Below are 20,861 nucleotides of genomic sequence, written 5' to 3' on the forward strand. Positions count from 1 at the left end.
AAAAAGATCACTGACAGTGATTACAGTTGGAGCAGTATAATGGCAACTTTCTCAGAGATTCCCCTCACCATTACATTCATTGCACTTAAGAATAATATGATTGTTTTAGTTTACAAATTGCAAATGCACAAGAAGTTAATTTATCAGTAAGGCAATTTAATCATCCTGCAAAATAGTTTCAGCCCTCACACTTGAAATATATTCTAAAATTTGTGTTCTAAATGACGATTGGTATTAAAAGCGAGCTGGATTAACTCCTTACAATGGCATTTCTGTTGCTCGTTATGATGTGGGTGGTAGAAGCAGATTCAATTGTGGCTTTCAAAAAGGAATTGGATAAATTACTTGAAGGGAAAAAATTTGCAGGGCTACAGGGAAAGCGTGGGGGAATGAGACTAACTGGATTGCTCTTACAAAGAGCTGACACAGGCTCGATGGGCCGAATGGCCTCCTTCTGTGATGTAACTATTCTATGATTCTATTCCTTAGACTGCATTTCCCTTTTCTGATTAATTTTGTCACTTTGGTGACAGGACTTATCTTGTCAGGAGGCTTGATCTGAATAAGCTACCATCCAGAGTTGAAAAGATAAGTTAAGTAAGTCTATAAATCAATTTTTTGTATATATGCTTAGAATTTTTGTTACAGCCATAGGTTTTTTTTTAAAAAAAGAGACAGAATGAGCTCGAGTTCAGATGAATGTCGGATCTTTTATCAAAATTGTAATGGTTAGGGAGTGGATTGGTCAATTCCTGTATCATCTCTTGTTTGAAACCAGCCCAAAATAATTGTCTCCTTACACCACTGACCATACTGGGACCTGTGTGAAATGAAGTAATACACAGCAAGTCCATCAGCATCCATAAAGAGAAAAGACAGGTTATGCTATTTCACATGTGTATCCTGAAGGGAACGCATCTGAATCGTCATAATCTGTCTTTTCTCTTTACTGCGCTGACTGACTTGTTGTGTATTTTTAGCGTTTTCTATTTTTATTTCCCATTTCCAACATTTGCAGTTTTTTCTATTTATTCCACAATGTGACCTGAGTATGGGCAGGTACAATCTTAATGGACACAGGCCCAGAGCAAACAAACTCCTCACAATTTCAACAAACTGGTAGTAAACTAGCAATCTCACTTCGACAGACCATAAGGATAGCTGGTGTGGGATATAGAGAACAATTCATACTGGTGTCGTAAGTGGACGAATGAACCGAGGAATCAGCGAAGGCACATTATTAGTGCAAAGCAAAACCAGTTTTTCTCTGTATTTAACTCATGTGGGAGTGCCCAAAATGGAATTAAAAAAAAAATCTATAAAACACCCCTCATTCTGAGGAACACAGAAAATTATAATTTTAAATGCTGGCAGTGTAACTTAAATTGTTTTGCCAAATTTACATCTTTACTAATATATTTATTGCATCACCGAGTGAGAAAGTGTTGGGCATTATAATGCCCATGGTGTGCTTACTGTGACAGAGAAGTAACAGTTTGTTGCGAGTTCTAATAACTAGTGTAGAACGATAGGGCATAGTTTTCATCCATGATTTCCCTAAATGATGAGATCCCCTCTTTTTTTCTATTGCTATGGCAACGATTTTGGTGAAAATAACTATTTGGTAACCTTAATAAGCAAGAATAAACAGGGTGTGGCCTGTACTGCAGTTGACTGAAGAACAGTACTACAGTCAATCCACTAGTTATCCTTAAGGCCTGATTTTAACTCTCCACGCCCAGCAGGAATGATGCGAGCAGGAGGATAAGATGGAGGCGGGGCTTGCGCCGCATTCTGCCCTACCTTAACTTGCCTGAATTAAGGCACAAGAAGGCCTCGCTCCCTCCCCCATCCCAAGAGGAGCGAGGGCCTAATTTAAATGGCTAAGTTACGTCCTGGGATGCGCATGCTATTTTAACTGCAGGCCCAACTAATGCCCGCATAGTCTCGAACACGCCAGCGAAAGATGGAGGCAGGTAGATTCCAGGCGGTAGGAGGCCAGGTAAGTTTAATTTGTTTTTACTTTTTAATGATTCTTTGTGGACCACAAAGAGCAGGAGTGCTCCTTCTGACCACCCGTGCATAACATGGGTCTTCCCTGCCTGAACCTTTCCTCCTCCCCGCACTTTTCCTCCTCCCCGCTTTGTGGAATTCCACCCTCACCCCCCCCCCCCGCCCCATCCCCTAAAATACTTATCTTGCCGGGTACTATTTCTGTGGGTCCCCAGCGATGGTCTGACCCTCACCACCAACCCCTCCTTCCCCCCCAGCCCCTTCTCGATTTTTGACTCCCGCCTACCGGCAATGACATGAATCCCACCAGCATCAGGCAGGAGTCAATGCCAGAGAATGCTAATGAGGCCCAGGAGTTAAAATCTTGTGCTTCAGGGGGCCGGACGGATCGCCACCTGCTTTGGCCCCTGCAGCCCCAATTCCCACCCGGAGTTAAAATCAGAGCTTCAGTTTCCTGCTGTGGTTTACTTGGGAAAACATTTTCGCTATTCAATTTTATATTCAACATTTTGGAAGATAATAACTTATGATTAAGAAACTAGACATACTTTCTAATATGAAATTCTAACAAGATGCAGTGACATAATGGCAATTACACAGGTTGCTTCTGACTCACTGTGTCCATGATTTAAAGGTTATTAAGTATTCCGGATATGCTCCATCATCGCAAAAAATAACAAAAATAGAAGGGTTAGATATTTTATCCACTGCACAGTCGCAAAGATCAGCTGAATCCTTCTGTGGATTTACAGGTGTTGGTTCCAGCATATCTTGTTCTCCTTTGCATTTCTTCCCAGTAATCACTCGTGCCAGATAGATGTATTTGTATCCATCTGAGTCAGGGTTAGAGTATTTCTTGTTACATGAATACGAGGCATTCAAGGCAAAGTAAGTTCCTTTTCCGTAGGCAGTGGCTAAAAAGTATGAAAAGTATACTATTAGATAATGGTTGAAGTCATTGCTCTAATTGATAATCTGCTGTAATGCTCCACTACTAAAAACATTTCAAAACTCACAGGGAATGCGATAAAGAGGAAAACAGAACTTCCAAATGATCTGGAAATTATAGTACAATTTAAGCCATTTTTATGCTGGTCCTGTTTTAATTTGTATTCCAGGACATTAACCCTCATAAGCCAGCTCCTAGTGTTAAATTGGACTCCCTTATCCCCTTCGCAGCTCTAGTACCCAGTATTTCATGAGTCTGCCTCTGGGATAATGAAACTGAATTTAGCCGTGTAACCATGGAGAGAGGGATGATGTTACTTTCCATCAATAGTTACTTCAATAGTAACTTTCAAAAGGGAATTGGAAATATACTTGAAAAGGAAAAATTTACAGGACTGTGGGAAAGAGCAAGGAGGTGGGACTAATTGGATATCTTTGTCAAAGAGGCACGATGAGTACACTTTAGTCACAGAGATGTAAACGTAATGGCCCGGATTTTGCTCTAAAAATAACGGTGAGCCTAACAGCGCTCAATGTTATTTCAGTGCAAATGGTAGGGGAACTTCCGGCTACCACTCATGCGTAGTTAAACATGGAAATCTGGAAGTTCCTTTACCAGATGCGACCCTCCTCCAGAAGCTTTGTGGGAAGGAGATCTTGCCGGCTGACTCAACGTTGAAATGACTGCAACACGCGAAGTTCCTCTACTGCCCTGTGGGAAATGAACTAATCGTGCCAGAAAAAGGTACGCCACTTTTCTTTTTAAGTGTAACTAAAATTTTAACAGCATGGTAAGTCTTAATGTCTGCCAAGCAACCTCTCTGGCACTGAAAATTTACTTTTACAAGTGTGGAGTCTCATTCCTTCACATTTTAATTATTGTTAGACGCTTAAAAAAAAATTTTTTTTTGCTTTGTTTTTTTCTGTATCTTTTATCTGTCCTTTAATTCAATATTTCTTATCCTCTCTTTATTTTGCTTTCTGTAACTGATTTTACATTGAATTCACTATTCTAACTTACACTTCCTGGTTCTGTGTCTGCGGCACTAAATAAAATGCTTCCATCTGATTGGTTAAGTGGATAAACAGCAGCTTGCCCCGTTCACACAGGTCCCAGAAGCCCAGGAGAGGCGCTGCACTGAATTGAGGACCCGATAAGAGGAACTTGCAGTGCAAAAGCCCGTGAAAAGTCTATGGGCGAGTCCAAGCCTAACAAGGGTGGGCGCCATTCGTTCACCGCTCCGAGCAAAATCTGGCCCAATATAAATAAACAATTCATTTGAACACAAAGTACAATTGCCCATACTATGAAAATGTTACACTAAAAAGGCAATGTTTGACAAGTGCTGTATCATTTCACACCACAGATGACAACACAATGGGCTTGATATTAGGAGGGAGACGGGTTGGCAGCGGGGGGGTCGACTGGGCGCGTGGGTAACGCGCCCAGTGAATTCGGGGTGCTCCGCAAACGATCGCAGACTAATTGAAGGCACTTACCTTGGCTTCCAGGTTTCCCGTACTAGACCTGCGCAGCGGGCGCACTGCGCACCCGCATCACAGGCTGTCAGCAGGAGGAGCCATATTTAAAGGGGCAGTCCTCCAAAGCTCCTCCTGCAGCAAAGAACCAATTTAGGAGCATGGAGCAGGCCAGAGGCAAGGCTGCTCCAAGGTTCACTGACTCCTCACTCCAGGTTCTGCTCGATGGGAAATTTTTTTCCCATCGGATAGGAGAAAGTGTCCAGGAGTGTTAAGAGTGAGATTAGAAAACATTTCTACACGCAAAGGGTGGTAGAAGTTTGGAACTCTCTTCCGCAAACGTCAATTGATACTAGCTCAGTTGCTAAATTTAAATCTGAGATAGCTTTTTGGCAACCAAAGGGATTAAGGGATATGGGCCAAAGGCGGGTATATGGAGTTAGATCACAGATCAGCCATGATCTCATCAAATGGCGGAGCAGGCATGAGGGGCTGAATGGCCTACTCCTGTTCTTATGTTACTAATGTGTCCAGAACCTGGGTGCAGTGCAGGAAGAGATTTAATGACCTAACCAGGTCAGCCAAAGTGAGTATACTTACGCATTCTCGCACACTCTGTCTTCCACCACCACACAACTCCTTCTGCACTGCCACCACAGCGCTCTCGCATCACTCCTTACATCCACTCAACTATCATCCTCACCCTGCCTGCACGTACTCACCGCCCCAGTTCCCATTCAAACACTACCACGCAACCCAATCCTCATACAATCTCATGGCTATGTCTCACAAGCACCCACCCATGCATCTCCCTCACGCTCAACCCCACCCACACCAATGCATGCAGCGGGTCACCATACAACCATCACTCAATCACACCTCTGTGTTTTGCCTTGATAGGAGAAGAGATGCCAGAATGCCCGGGAGAGGGCAAGGACCGGAGGGGGCCCGCCACACCAGGTGGCATTAACAGATGCGGAGCAGCAGGCACTCGAAATAAGCTGGACGCTGGAGTGCCTGTCCGTGGCGGACGCCGAGACTGCACAAGCGGCTGGTGACAGAAATCTAACACTCAGCACTCATGATAGCGAATGATCTTATCAACACTTGGCATCTGCAGCACCTTAACATCTGTCCACATGCTTAATATTGCTTTCTGTTCTCTTGCAGGGCCACGTGCAACCGCCGTGACTGCAGAGGGCGACTCCTCAGAGGACCTGCCGGCCTCTGAGGGTGCATCATCACATCTGAGCCAGCCATCCACCAGCACAGATACACACACCTCGGTGGGTCCCCGTCCTCACTTAGTTGGGCTTGCACATGGTGAGTCACCACGCACTTGTGAGCACGAGCAGACTCTGGTGGCAGGGACAGCTGTGGAGAGTCTGCGTCGGTGGGAGCACTCTTCTCCAGCCTCTGCTCAGCTGGACCCAGATGCTGAACCCTGGGGGGCCAGCCGTGAAAAGGAGAGTCATCGAGGGGCAGCAGCACATTGCCGAGGTACTGGAACAGATGCCACACGCACTCTCCACAATCGCGCAGAGGATGGAGGAGTCCAACTCCTGCATGCGTGGAATATTGTCACAGGGACGTGAAGGCATCTCTGAGATAGTGGGTAGGTGTGGGAACGTCTGTGATGGAGGAAAGGCTAACCTCCATCGAGCATTAAGCATGCCTCAACAATGAGTCAATTCAGGCCCTGACAACGGCTGTTCGGATTCAGGGTGAGCAACATTCTGCCGCCTTAAACAGGCTGACAGATACCTTACAACTGGCCTTCCAAGGCTTCACACAAGTCCTCCAAACTGTCGTCCAGAAGGGTGGAAGGAGTGATGTAGGCCTGGGCCAGGAGAGGGAAGATGGTGAAAGGGGACATGGAAGTGGGGACGCCACTCAAAGTGCTTCCACGTCTCACCCGTTGCACCCCTCTCAACCAGTACCTGCAATGCTGCCCCCTCTCCAGGTGGCCGAGTCTGCCCCTGCACAGGTGCAGGTGGAGCAGTCTTTGGAGGGGCCCTTACGGGCACTGAAACCCAGAGGACGTCTGTGCAAAGCATCTCATCGGTTAGGGCATGGACAAGAGCAACCTGCCACTACCTCTGCTGAAGCCACTGGGGTAGCACCACGTTGGGGTTCCCGTAAACGTAAGGCGAAGGATTTGTGAGCACAAAGGGGATCTACAAGGGTGTATGACAGACTGTCATGTTTTTGATTTATTTTCCTTTGTTTTGCAAAAATCATAAAAAATTGTTATCACCACTACTGCCACGTCTTTGAAAATCTTGCTGGTTTGCGCAATAATGCCCCTTCCTGAGGATCACCATGAAGACCCACACCTGATGCCACCCATTGTGTCACTGCAGAGTGGGTGTAGGTGTATTTGCAGGGCTGTTTTGTGCAGACGACTGAAAGACGCCGGTCATATCCCAGGTGGCACACTGAAAGAACGAGGAGGAAAAGTTGTTGAGGGCAGTGGTGACTTTGACAGCGACAGGTAAGAAGATGGTGCTCGGACCAGCCGGGAGCAGCTCGGCATGATGGAGGCTGCAGATGTCTACGACTACATGTTGAATGACTCTGAGTCTCCGTGTGCACTGCTGCTCAGAGAGGTCCAGGAAGCTGAGCCACGGTCTGTAGACCCTGTGGCAAGGGTAGTGCCTTCTGCAACGCATCTCTGTCTGTGGTTGCCCTCCCTCCTGCTATGCAGGCGGATGTGTCACAGCACTGTGTTGTGGTGCTCCATGTGTCAGAGGTGGACGGAGTGGCCGGCGAGGCTCGTCATGCTGTTTGTCCTCTGAGAAGGTTTTGACTGCAGCTACGGCAGCCCCCATCCGGAAGATGTACGTTTGAGGGGGTCCGCAAGGTAGGTAAATGTGTCTGCACACCGGGGTAAGTGTGCAAGTTTATGAATTTTATTGTTAGGAGGAGGGTGCTGGAGGACAAACTTTGTCCAAAGTGACAGAGTGGCCTCCTGCAATGAGTGAGGGTCTCCCCCCTCCCACCCCCACCTGTCAAATGGACCTTTGCAGCTGCCACAGGCTGGTGGATGCAATACGTTCATTTCAACTGGGAGTGTTTCCCCCAGTAGGGGAAACAGTCTCAGTTGAGTTGAAAATCCCACCCCTCCTAAAATATCCTCCAAATTAGGTCTGCTAACGACCTGAACCAACAAATTAATTGCCTTAAGTGGGATCCCACCGGCTTTAATTGCCGGTGGGAGTCCCGTATGCGGGGGCTGCGCGCGCATCTAAACACGTCAGTGGGGAACCCGGAGCCGGGCTCCAGACCCGCTCCGGGAATCCCCGATTTTTGGAGCCCCCCCCCCGGCCACGAACCCGCCGGCTCGGACGTCCAAAAATCGAGCCCCATGGCTCTGAATTTCCTTAGACCTTCTGCCACTGTGCTGCTGTAATATTGCCAGAAGTGCAGCAGAAACCCTATTTACGGGCGTAAATGGGTTTCCTCCACTCTACCATTAAATAGGTTACTTAATGAAAGAGGACTATAATTCACCTACAGTCATCTTTTCTCTTCTAAATATCTTTTTTTAGTGTTAACACAGGCTTAACAACTCTCCCACATTCAGTCAGCAGGACAGCAGAAAAAAAACATGAGATTACTATCGAGGCAGGTTTTAGGGCTATGCCAGGACTCCAGAAATGTGAAAGTCCTATCTTAAAACTACAGGCCCTGTATTTTTAATCAGAGGCTTTTCACTATGACTAGAAGTGCCGGGTAATAGTCACTTTTCTGTGAGATGAAACAAAAGAAAACACTTCTAAATGCTAGTCAGGCGAATTAAGAGAGTGCAGGAGAAAGAGAATTGGGGAGACAATAAAAGAAGAGAAGGACAGAGAAAAGAGAATTAAAGGGAAGGAACAGAAAATACGTTTGTGCCACTTGGCTTCTCTGCAGGCCATATGACAGATGTAGCTTGTCACTTTTAGCCCTGTTTGTTTTTGGCATGTGTGGATGTGAGTGCAGGTAGATATAGCCATAAAAAAGGCCAATAGCATTTTGGGATTCATAAGTAGAAGGATAAAGTACCAGAATAAAGAAGTAATTATAAATTTGTACAAGGCATTGTTCCAGCCACTGTTCGAGTACTGTGTGCAGTTTTGGGCACTCAGTTATTGAAAGGGCAATAAAGCCAGAGAGAACGTACAGCATAGGTTCACCAGGATGGCACCAGGGATGTGAAAATATAGTTATGAGGAGAGGTGAGATATCGGGACTGTTTGTACCAGCACAGAGGAAACTAAGAGGAGATTTATTGAAAGATTTTAAAATTATAAAGGATTTCGATACACTGAATAGGGAAAGATTATTTCCTTTGGTTGAGGAGTCGGCACTATTTAAAAATTGTCACCAAGATAGTGCGTAGAGAGGCTAGGAGACATTTGTTTATGCAGAGAGTTTTTAGAACATGGAATGCTTTGCCACAGAGTAGTTCAGGCAGCGACTAATGCACCTTTTAAGGGAACAGTAGATAAACATTTGAAACTGGAAAAGGTGCAGGGTCGTGGGGAAAGGGGAGGGCAGTGGGATTAGTTTTGGATTTCTCTAGCAAAGAGTTGGCACAGGTATGATTGGCTAGATGGCCTCCTCTTGTGCAGTTAGCTAAAGCAAATAGGGCATTAGGTTGTCTTAATAGAACCATTCAGTACAAGTCATTGGACACCATTCTGCCATTATACATGTCCTTGGTTGGACTGGAACTGGAGTAATGTGCCCAGTTTTGGTCCCTTCACATGGTGGGTGATATGGTGGCCTTGGAAAAGGCTTAGAGGAGACCTACAAGTATGAGTCCAAGCTTAAGAAACCTTAGTTACTCAGAAAGGCTTAAAGAGCTGGGTCTATTTACTTTACAGCAGAATAGACTTAGAGGCGATCTTATAGAGGTATATAAAATAACACAAGGGCTGGATTATGTGCCTATTGATTGCAAAGCAAGTGTAATAATTGATTGGGTGTCATAGAGTCATAGAGTTATACAGCACGGATAGAGGCCCTTCGGCCCATCGTGTCCGCACCGGCCATCAAGCCCTGTCTACTCTAATCCCATATTCCAGCATTTGGTCCGTAGCCTTGTAGAGTGTGTAGAGGAAATGATCAAGCATGATATGAATGCAAGTCTTTCTTTTGACAGTTGCGACTTAAAATGTTACATAGAACTATAGAGATTTACAGCATAGAAGGCCATTCAGCCCTCGTCTGTGCCATCTCCCTGCTAGAGCAATCCAAAACTAATCCCACTGCCCCACTCTTTCCCTATAGTCCTGTATCTTCCTCTGTTTCAAAGATATATCTAATTTTACCATAAAAGATGCAATGGTCTTTGCCTCAGTCACTCCCTGTTGGAAAGCATACCATGCTCCAACAACTCCCTACGTAAAGAAGTTCTTCCTGGCTGACTCCCCAACCAGAGTTATTGACTGTATCAAAACCTTTCATAATTTTAAAAAACCTGTATTAAATTTCCTCAGCCTTCTCTGCTGCAGTGGAAGTAGTTCCAGTATCTCAAGTCTCTCCTCATATCTATCATTTCCAATGCCTGGCATCATTCTACACTCTAAGATTTCTCCAATACTAACACGTCTGGTTGTACACCATATTCCTGTGCCATATGACATTAGCCACTTATGGCTAACTATGAATGGCCTTTGATTCTATTTTTCCCATTCCATTGGCATCAGAATTCGTGATCTTCAGAATTTGTAACAAGGCAGCTGTTATGTTCCTTCATTTGAAAATGAAAGTGCCCCCACAAATGTTAATTGTATGATTTATATCGGTGAGTGTTAATTGTATTCAGGTGGTGGGTATCAATTGAGGACTCTCTTGTATCCTTTTTATAGGAGAGCTTATCTAGGGTGTGGTGTGTGTGTAAGGGGAATCTCTATGAATAAAGGCTTGGAAACAACTAAAGCCCAGGCTCTAGTATTCTATCCTTCACCACATGGCTATCCAAGTATAACATTAAACATTGTTCACTGCTTCTCTTTATTCTTAATCTGTCAGACTATTTTCAGCCTGAATATTCCAGCAGTATTTTGTTCCTTTTATTCTTGTATTTTCTCAGGTTCTTACCGTTTCTCCCGCAAAAGCTTCTGTTGAAGCCGGTTTTGTTCACTTTTTGGGAAATTTCCTTCGTGGTCCCATGATAAAGAATCTGCTCTGCATTTAGCCCAGGATTCTTTCTTTCCACTGTTTCTTTCCTGACAGAATAACTTTGCCAAAGCTTGCGATTCTGGATCCTTTCGATCTAGATGAGACATTTACACAGCATTAGATTTTAAAGTAAAAATAAATAGATTAACAGTATTCAGGTATTTTAGTAAAATGCATTCCATGTGAAGTATTACTGAATCTCACAGGACCTTAAGAAAACAAACATTCTTGGCCTGAAATTCTGAAAGGGGCCTGAATCGATTGATCAGAACAGGGGCGGATAATGAGGTAGAATCCAATTCCGCTGGGATTTCATCCAGTTACTACAGCGGAGCCATTTTCCAATACAGGGGAAGAAGTGTTCTCAGAGGTCAGGTTTGAGGCAGATTTTGGATGAAATGGCATGGGAAAACATACATGAGAAAGGGAAGGCCCTGGGTACTGCAGACTGGCAGGTTTTCAGGAGGAGAATCATGGTGCAGTGTAGGTTGTACCATTCCATTTTACTGGTTTTAGTGCCCTAACACCACCCGAAAGCAGTGGTATATTGAAGGCAAATCTAGCCAAGGGTTTTTAAGAATATACCAGTCGATCGTTCTTGGCAGAGTCGAGACCAAATGCACTCTTCAGGTGAAGCAGGGTTAGTGTGCAGGGTATAGATAGATTGATAACTGGACCAGGGCATGAGGATGTAATTCAGTCTCTATTTTAAAGTGGTATATTCTGTCCTTATTTTATGTACTTTGGTTTTACATGATAATTTATAGTTAAATAGTAAAATTTACAGCAATTTGGGAAGCAGACAGGCAGAGTTAGTTGGAGCATAGGCATTTCTCCACAGTGCAGTCTGATGTAAAACTGGGAGATGTAAAACTTGAGATGGTATAGTTCCACGACTGGGTGTGAATACAGTGCTGCAAGTTTACATAGGCAGTTTTCATTACAAATGTGGCACCGGGAAATGCATGCAGAGATAAGATTTTTTAATATATTATAGATAGATTGATATGTGGATGGATGTCACACCAGAATCCAGGAGGAATTACATCATGTGATCTACAGTGAAACCTGTACAAACGACTCCTCCAAAAAACGGGCACTCATTGACAGTCCCAAAAACTTATATTGTAAAATATACTAGCTGCACCTTGAAACAAGGGACACTCGCAAATTACAAACTACAGCCTTTAATGCACCATGTCCATTTACAACTTGAAACACAGTACATGCAAGGCAACAACTGGTGGGAAAAAAAAGCTTATGTGTTATGGAGATCTCTTTACCCAGCGTGCACAATGGCAGAGAAACCACTCTATCTTTGGGGAGGGGTGGATCAGTGACATTGGGTGGGGGGTGGGGGAAGGGTTGATCATTCCGGGTACTGTGGATAGATTGGGAGCGGAGTCGGAGGCATCAGTGGAGGGGGGCATGGATAGATCGGTGGGGAGGGTAACGAGACTTCGGTGGTGGGGGGGGGGGGGGTAGGACATGGTGGGGGTTGGCTGTGGATAGATGGGGGGTTTCCGAGACATCAGGTCCCTGAAATCGTGGTTTGGGGGGGGGGCCCTGAAATCATGGGAGGGGGGCCACGAAATTGCAGGGATGGTGGTGCCTTCAAATCGGGGGGGGGGGGGGGCGAGGAAAACTGGGGAATGGGAGGTCGGGGGAGAGGGAGAGTTGGTTTTGGGGGCTCCGGGAGAAAGGTAGGGAATCGCAGCTCAGGGTGGGGGAGGGAGACCGGGAACTCGGGGGGAGGGATTGAGAGAATTGTTTCCCCTTTTCCCCACCCTTGATTTCTCCTCTTCGCCTCCTCACGGGTCGCCTCCTGGTTCTTGGAACTTCTCACACAACAGAGATCTCCTCGGCATTCCGGCTCTGCAGCAGTCACCTCACCCTGTGGAGGCTGCCAACGTAGCAAATCCCAGCTTCAAGACATCCCTCCCTCAAAGGAAAAGGACCCTGGGATGACAATGAACTGGGAAACCCAACGAAAAGAAAATGAACAGAAATTGCATCCTGCTGGCAGGGCTCCAGAATTAGGCACGATCACAGGTGAGGGTGCAAAATAGAGGGAACGTTGCAGGAGATATAGCCGATCCCGGGATATTTGGCTCGTTCGGTTTACCATACGTATTGTGACCGCTTTGAAAATAACAGCACCTGGAAATAAAGGACACCTGATGCAAGTCCTTTAGGTGTCCCTAATTTACAGGTTTCACTGTATTCCATCAATCTTAACTATCAATTTTTATATTAAGTCTCTAGAACATAAGAACATAAGAAATAGGAGCAGGAGTAGGTCATAGGGCCCCTCGAATCTGCTCCGCTATTCAATAAGATCATGGCTGATCTTCAACCTCAATTCCACTTTCCTGCCCGACCCCCATACCCCTTGATTCCTTTAGAGTCCAAAAATCTATCGATCTCAGTCTTGAATATACCCAACAACTGCCCTCTGGAGTAGAGAATTCCAAAGATTCACAACCCTCTGAGTGAAGAAATTCTTCCTTTATCTCAGTCCTAAATGGCCCCCTTATCCTGACACTATGCCCCCGGGTTCTCGACTCTCTAGCCAGGGGAAATAGCTTCTCAGCATTTCCTCTGTCAAGCCCTCTCAGAATCTTACATGTTACAGTGAGATCATATCTCATTCTTCTAAACTCCAGAGAGTAAAGGCCCATTCTACTCAATCTTTCCTCATCATTCCTCTAAACCCAGGAATCAATCTTGTGAACCTTCGTTGCACCGCCTCTAAGGCAAGTATATCCTTCCTTCGGTAAGGAGACCAAAACTGTACACAGGTGTGGTCTCACCAAAACCCTGTACAATTGCAGCAACACTTCCTCTTGTACTCCAACCCCCTTGCAATAAAGACCAACATGCCATTTGCCTTTCTAATTGCTTGCTGTACCTGCATGTTAACTTTCCGTGTTTCGTGTACAAGGACACCCAAATCCCTCTGAACACCAACATTTAATAGTTTCTCTTAGTTTAAAAAATATTCTGTTTTTCTATTCTTCCTACCAAAGTGAATAACCTCAAATTTTCCCACATTATACTCCATCTGCCACCTTCTTGCCTGTCTATGTCCCTTTGCAGACTCTTCCTGTTCACCTCACAGCTTACTTTCCCACCTAGCTTTATATCGTCAGCAAACTTGGATCTAATACCTAATCTTTAGTATGGGTCTTAATAGTTTGCTTTACAGGATAAAGTTGAGTGAAAAGCAATGATCATATGAAATCAAATGTTATTGAACATGCTTACCTTGATTATGTCAACAGTTGTTTTCTGACAAGATTTCCTGAACGTCTCTGCTACTTTATTGTATTCTGGAGTATCTCTCTGTAGAGTAATCATCACAACTTCCTGATTTTTCATATCAGTCCAAGTTGCTGGGAGTTCAATCATAGCTGGAACATAAAATAGATGCAAATGTAGTAAGAAAGCACATCCTGATTAAAGTTAACTTAAAAGTTTTGCTTTTCATTTGTAAATGATCTGTTTTTGCCAATCAGTTCAATTTAGATACCTGCCTCACTCTCACCAACAAATATTAAAGTAAGACAACATGGTAAAAACACTCACTCTGCTCACGGAGACATACACATTTGGGGCATTATGTAAGCTTTCAAGAAGAAAAATCTTGACATTTCCTTCAGGCTCCTCAAGATACTTGAGCAAAAACTCCTAGATATCAATCTGACATTCCAGTCTACATTACACTATAGAAAGCCTCCAAAAGCTTGTGATTTTCAAATAAAACTGTTGGACTATAACCTGGTGTTGTAAGATTCCTTACATTTGTACACCCCAGTCCATCACCGGCATCTCCATATTATTATTCAACCCTGACCACTTGCATTCCACTGATGATATTTCAATGGTCATAATAGGGCAGAACCATTGTGCTCTCAAATATTTCACCATCTGTAAATAACCTCATGCTTTCAGTCTTGATCTTAACCATGTCCGTGCTGATCGCACTGAATGAAGAAAATCTTAGCTCATCCATCTAAACAATCTACCATCGTAACATCCAACTTTCTCTTAAGTGACAACTGAGTTTTTTCCTCCATTACCCTACCAGGAATCCTACGCTAAGTGTTAATCACATTGCACTAGGAAGCCATAGATGCAAAATCAACTGAGGTGTTTAAATGGGAGTCAGAAACTTACTTGGAAGTAACAGTGTTAAGAGATATGGAAAAAGAAACAAGGAGTTGCAATTTAAAAAGATGGAGCTGCCTTGGACAACAAAAAGGTGCAGCAGGCACAATGGCCTGAATGGCCTATGTTCCTATTACTCTTTGTACAAAGCAGAACTTCCTGATGTTGGTTCCAAATTTACCTTTCACCATTTTGAGCCTGTGCCTGTTTTTCTTACTTTCATAGCATACCTTGAAGTATCTTGTTCTGGATTTACCTTTTTGTTAACATTTAGTATCTTATATACCTCTACAGGGACCTCTCTTGGTCGCCTTCTTTCAAGACTGACAAGCCTTTCCGAATAATTCAATCCTCTGACACTGTGAATCAGTCTAATGACTTTTCTCTATACTTCCTTCAAAGGTTGAACATTTCCGTTGTGTTTCACTGACTAGAACTGGACAAAACATTCAAGATGTTGCCTGACCAGAGTACTGTACAATTTAACTATGAAATGTTTCAAGGTATATTCTACTGATTTTGCGATAAATACTTTCTATTTCTTTTGTTGGGCTTGCTACTCTTCAGTGACTGGACATTTTAAATGTCAAGTCTAGCTTTCTTTCAACTTCACCATTAACTTAATACCATTCATAGAGTACTCCTTGTCACGGTATGTATGGAGTTAAAAAAACAGATTCACTCACAGAGAATATTCCAGCTTGTTTTGATATACAAAGCTCAAGAATGTAGAGATTACGTCTGCTCAGGTATCCAAAGGTGAGGCTAAGCCACTCAATTCAAATTCAAACATATTGTGGGGTTTGTCTGTATCTATATTTGATTGACAGTTCTTTCTGGCCATTTTTTAAAGCTATTTCTCAGTTTATCATTAAAATGGGTAACATTTATGACACCCGTTTTTTCTTCTGATGTGCAGAATTGTTGCTCTGAATTCATCTGTCACTATTTAACGCCCATTGATAGATTTTATCAACCTCCTCTTGTAGGTTCTTGGGAGCATCATCAGACTCGACCTCTTCTCCATTCTCCCTCCTTCCTACTTTAGTGCCATCCAGGAATTTGACCAATTTCCCCACTGAGTACTTGAGTTCAGATCAGTGACTAAATCAAAAGCAGCACTGATCCTTGGATACTTCTTCCCTAAACCGACATCACTTGTCTAACAAGTACCCACTATTTCTTTTCCTTCACTTAATTTATTATCCAATTCCAGGTTTTGTCTTGAATTTCTACTGCAATAAGCTTAAGTAGCAGCCTTCATAGTATCATATTAGGTACAGCAACATGAGGGGGCCATTCGGTGACTTTTCCACTTTGAGTATTGCCAATCTTTTAAGTACCTCCTCTTTATCTATTTTTATCCGATCCAATATCGCCACTACCTCCTCCTTTACTGCTACAATGGCAACATCCTCTTCTCTAGTGAAGACGGAGGCGGAGTATTCATTTAGTATCTCAGCCGTGTCCTCTGCCTCCTTTTTTGTCCCTAATCGGTCCCACCTTTCCTTTGACTACCCTTTTACTATGTATATTTTTATAAAAGACTTTTGGGTTCCCTTTTATGTTAGCCGCTAATCTATTCTCATACTCTCTTTTTGCCCCTCTTATTCCCTTTTTTAGATCTCCTCTGTAATTTCTGTATTCAGCCTGGTTCTCTATTGTATTATGAACCTTATATACATCATAAGCCTCCTTTTTCTGTTTTATTTTAATCTCTATATCTTTAGTCATCCAGGGAGCTCTAACTTTGGAAGCCCTTCCTTTCCCCCTAATAGGGATGTGTCTACTCTGTACCCGAAGCAACACCTCTTTGATGGCCTCCCATTGTTTAATTACTGTTTTGCCTGCCAATTTTTGATTCCAATCCGCCTGGGCAAGATCTCTTTTTAACTCACTGAAATTTGCCGCCCTCCAGTTAAGCATTTTCACATTTGATTGTTCCTTGTCCTTTTTCATAACTTTTCTAAATCTAAAGATATTATGATCACTGTTCCCCAAATGCTCCCCCACTGTGCAATCATCAGCGAACATGTTTCAGTGTTCAGTTCCATTCACAACCCCTCAGTCCGTGCCTGCATGCAGTAAGACCTGGACAACATCCAGGCTTGGGCTCATAAGTGGCAAGTAACATTCGTGCCAGACAAGTGCCAGGCAATGACCATCTCCAAAAAGAGAGAGTCTAACCAGCTCCCCTTGACATTCAACGGCATTACCATCGCCGAATCCCCCACAATCAACATCCTGAGGGTCACCATTGACCAGAAACTTAACTGGACCAGCCACATAAATACTGTGGCTACAAGGGCAGGTCAGAGCCTGGGTATTCTGCGGTGAGTGACTCACCTCCTGACTCCTCAAAGCCTTTCCACCATCTACAAGGCACAAGTCAGGATTGTGATGGAATACTCTCCACTTGCCTGGATGAGTGCAACTCAAGAAGCTCGATACCATCCAGGACAAAGCAGCCCACTTGATTGGCACCCCATCCACCACCCTAAACATTCACTCCCTTCACCACTGGCGCACTGTGGCTGCAGTGTGTACCATCCATAGGATGCACTGCAGCAACTCGCCAAGGCTTCTTCGACAGCACCTCCCAAACCCACGACCTCTATCACCAGGACAGGGCAGCAGGCACATGGGATCAACACCATCTGCACGTTCCCCTCCAAGTCACACACCATCCCAACTTGGAAATATATCGCCGTTCCTTCATCGTCACTGGGTCAAAATCCTGGAACTCCCTTGCTAACAGCACTGTGGGAGAACCTTCACCACACGGACTGCAGGGGTTCAAGAAGGCAGCTTACCACCACCTTCTCAAGGTCAATTAGGGATGGGCAATAAATGCTGGCCTTGCCTGCGACGCCCACATCCCATGAATGAATAAAAAAAAATGCTCAACCTACTCCACTTCATTCCCTAGCATTAGATCCAGCACTATTTCCTTCCTGATTGGGCTGGAAACACACTGTTCCAGAAAGTTCTCTTCAACACATTTCAGAAATTCCTCCCCCTCTTTGCCCTTTTCACTGTTACTGTTCCAGTCTATATTGGGATGATTGAAGTCCCCCATTATCACTACTCTATAGTTCTTGCATCTTTCTGTAATTTGCCTGCAAATTTTCTCCTCTATCTCCTTCACACTATTTGTGGCCTATAGTATACACCCAATCGTTCCTTGTGTGAGGAACTTTGTCCAATGCTTTCTAGATATACAACACGATAAGATGATTCACATTCCCTTAAAAGATCAGAGAAGTTGGTTGGATAGGATCTTCCAGAGGGAAAGAACATAAGTGTCATGGTCCAACAATTGGTTTGTTTACATCACTTAGATTTGTCCCACCTGTATTAGCATGTACAATTCTAGTCATCATACTAAGTGGGAACATTCTGGCTTTGGAAAGGGTACAGAAGAAGGCAACTAATACCGGTGAGACAGGGTACCGGAGCAACAAGGAGAGACTAAGGAGACTGAGAGTATTTACATTGGAAAACAAGAGCTTAAGGGAGACCTTATCAAAGCTTTCACAATACAAATAGGTATAAGTAACTGAACCCTCATAAATTGTCTGACAGAACCACAAATGCTGTAACCAGAGGCATGGACTCAAGATCAGAATTTAAATTTATTTGTTTTTATATACAGAGGCTGTGGAGCAGACTGGCAAGGGAGACAATGGAAGTGCAAAGTGTTAGGAAATTCAAAGGGTAGCTGGATAGCAAAAGAAGTGTTTGCAGGATATAAAAGAGAGAGTACACTGGGATTTTTTTTTAACTTCCAGACCAGCCAGATATCCTGCAAAGGTATTTTCTGGTCCTTTGCATTGCTATACACAGCATCTTGGCTGCTATTTATTAGGTATTACCGTACAGGAAATCCTTAACGTTGCTCCAAATAATCAGTTGTATTAGCTTATCAGTTATGTAAGACCAATCTGTAGTTGCCCAGATTTGGTTTCTTCATGTTCTTTGAATATGGATATGACTTTTTTTTAGAGCAGTTAATTACACAATTAACTCCAACACCTTATCCTAGTGATTATTCTTTATGTGTAAGTCAACTTACAGTGAGTATGGACAGGTTATTCAATCATGAGCAGCGTTATAGCAATACCTGATCCTATCCTTACCAATGTTCACATGCCATTACTTTCTATCCAGGATTATTTGATAGTGTTCAGGGTGGACACATGGGGCTAGCCCCTTCTCTTTTATGCAACTGACCCTGTCCCCAGAATTTGGATGGGTCTTTGCTGGGGCAGACTAGTGGCGGGAAGTCCCGCCCCACCACCCTTCCAGCGATGCAGCAGATTAGCCAAGGTTTCTAGGCTTCTATCTTCAGACATACTCAAAAAGGGGAACTTGCTGCTATTCAAAATACAATTTAAATGAAAATTAACAAAGAATTTAAAAGAAATTTAAGAACCCTCAGCATGATGTGTGCATCAGGTTCCCAGCATAATTCTTTCATAAAGATAACCTTTTGTTTTGACATACCTCCTTCAAGAAGCCTTCTCTTAATATCCATTACATTTCCTTTAGAATCTGTTTCTTGCATTTTGTCAAAGTTAACAGTGTGCATTTGTCCTTTTTTCATGTAAACTAAGGTTTTTTTATCCTGGTAAGCTCTCTCAAGGTCGCAGTTTAAAGACTGATCATAAGGTTGAACTGTTTCATTATTCACAGTCTCCCACTGGACAAATTTCTTCATCTGAGCCTCTTCCTGCTTTCTATCCTCTCTTTCTTTGGCAGACTGAAGCATAGAAGTCAGTTCTAAAACGGATTCAAGAACATCATCAGTGTTTCCATCTATTGTTATTTTCTTTTGCTGGATTTCAACTTTCAATTGCTGTTTATCACAGAGATCTGTGATCCGTTGCCTTTGTGCGTCTGACAAACAGGCTGCACATTCATTGGATATTGTTTTGCTTGTACAGTTTTCTTTAATTAGATCTTCAACATCCTTCTGAGCCATAGCAATGGCATTCTTTGTCATGCCATATACCTCTACTGTGCCAATCAGACACTTTGCTGCCCTCAGGGTGATTGGAAAATCAGGTATGATTGGATATACAGCTTTGACTGGCAAAGTTGGTTGTGCTGAAAAAAATAAATTAAAATTTATATTACATATATGTATATAATATATTAAAAATCTTGTGTCTGTGCACACGCCCTGGTCCAATTATTCCATGCCCTCTAACATCGCTTCTCCTGAAGATTATACCTGATCTTGACTCCTGGTGGGGGTGAATTCCCACAGTGCTTCTCCCACTCGTCCACCATAATTTTGGCGGAAGAACTGCAGAAACACTTCAAAGGTGGCGTGAATGTCATTCACGCGATCTTTCTCGGATTTCCACAGCTCTTTCGCTGAAGTTATGGCGGATGAGTGTGAGAACCACTGTGGAACTTCACCCACTTTCTCTTGTGCAACCACCGGAGATCGACAAGTATTTATTAAATAGAAATTGCTTAAGACTTTTTATGTCTTGATATCTCAACTATTAAATGGCGAGAGTCGCTTTATTATTGTAATCCTAACATTAAATCATAAAAACAAACATATGCAATTCAATTATTGAAAATAAAGAATTTTAAACATTTTAGGATCGAGTTTCCGCTTGTTTCCACTAGTAATATCAGTGCAATCTGGGCAGAATCAGCCGAACCAGTGCAAAAGATCCGGGGATTTCAAACATAAGTAAATTACACTCAAAGCCACTTACATTCATGTCTTCCATGATCTTTTATGCTGGTTCAAGATTCAATTTGTTCGAAACTGGCCACGCCCCCAGATCATAATGATGAGATTCTGCCCATTGCGCTGGTTAGGGAAGGCACTTCAAATTGTGCTCATTTTCTTAGGCACACAGGCACTAGTAGGCAGGTTTTAAATGTCATTTTCAGTGATTTCAAATCAGGTTACTCACAGGTGGAGGAATGGACACCCTTATTAAAAATGCTTATTTCTGGTGATAAACCCTTTTTCAGCTGTATTAATAAAACTGCACCATGTTAACACTCTTAAATATATCCAGGAATACTTTTTAATGGAATGAAGAAAAAAA

At 43.4% G+C, this 20,861-nt stretch overlaps 1 protein-coding gene across 1 annotated transcript in view; it reads right to left on the reverse strand.

The window, feature by feature from the left end:
* Positions 1 to 2,274: 2,274 nt before the first annotated feature.
* parp14rs3 (poly(ADP-ribose) polymerase family member 14-related sequence 3) overlaps positions 2,275 to 20,861 on the reverse strand; it is a 98,971-nt gene continuing 80,384 nt past the window's right edge. Inside the window, exons 22-25 of the mRNA XM_067987154.1 lie at positions 19,288 to 19,890; positions 13,879 to 14,024; positions 10,531 to 10,705; positions 2,275 to 2,927 (exon numbers count right to left, since the gene is read on the reverse strand). Of these exons, the coding sequence (XP_067843255.1) occupies positions 2,626 to 2,927; positions 10,531 to 10,705; positions 13,879 to 14,024; positions 19,288 to 19,890 (1,226 nt within the window). The 3' untranslated portion in view covers positions 2,275 to 2,625. The remainder of the gene's footprint in view (positions 2,928 to 10,530; positions 10,706 to 13,878; positions 14,025 to 19,287; positions 19,891 to 20,861) is intronic.

Source organism: Heptranchias perlo, chromosome 7, assembly GCF_035084215.1.
Source record: "Heptranchias perlo isolate sHepPer1 chromosome 7, sHepPer1.hap1, whole genome shotgun sequence".
Classification (NCBI taxonomy): domain Eukaryota; kingdom Metazoa; phylum Chordata; class Chondrichthyes; order Hexanchiformes; family Hexanchidae; genus Heptranchias; species Heptranchias perlo.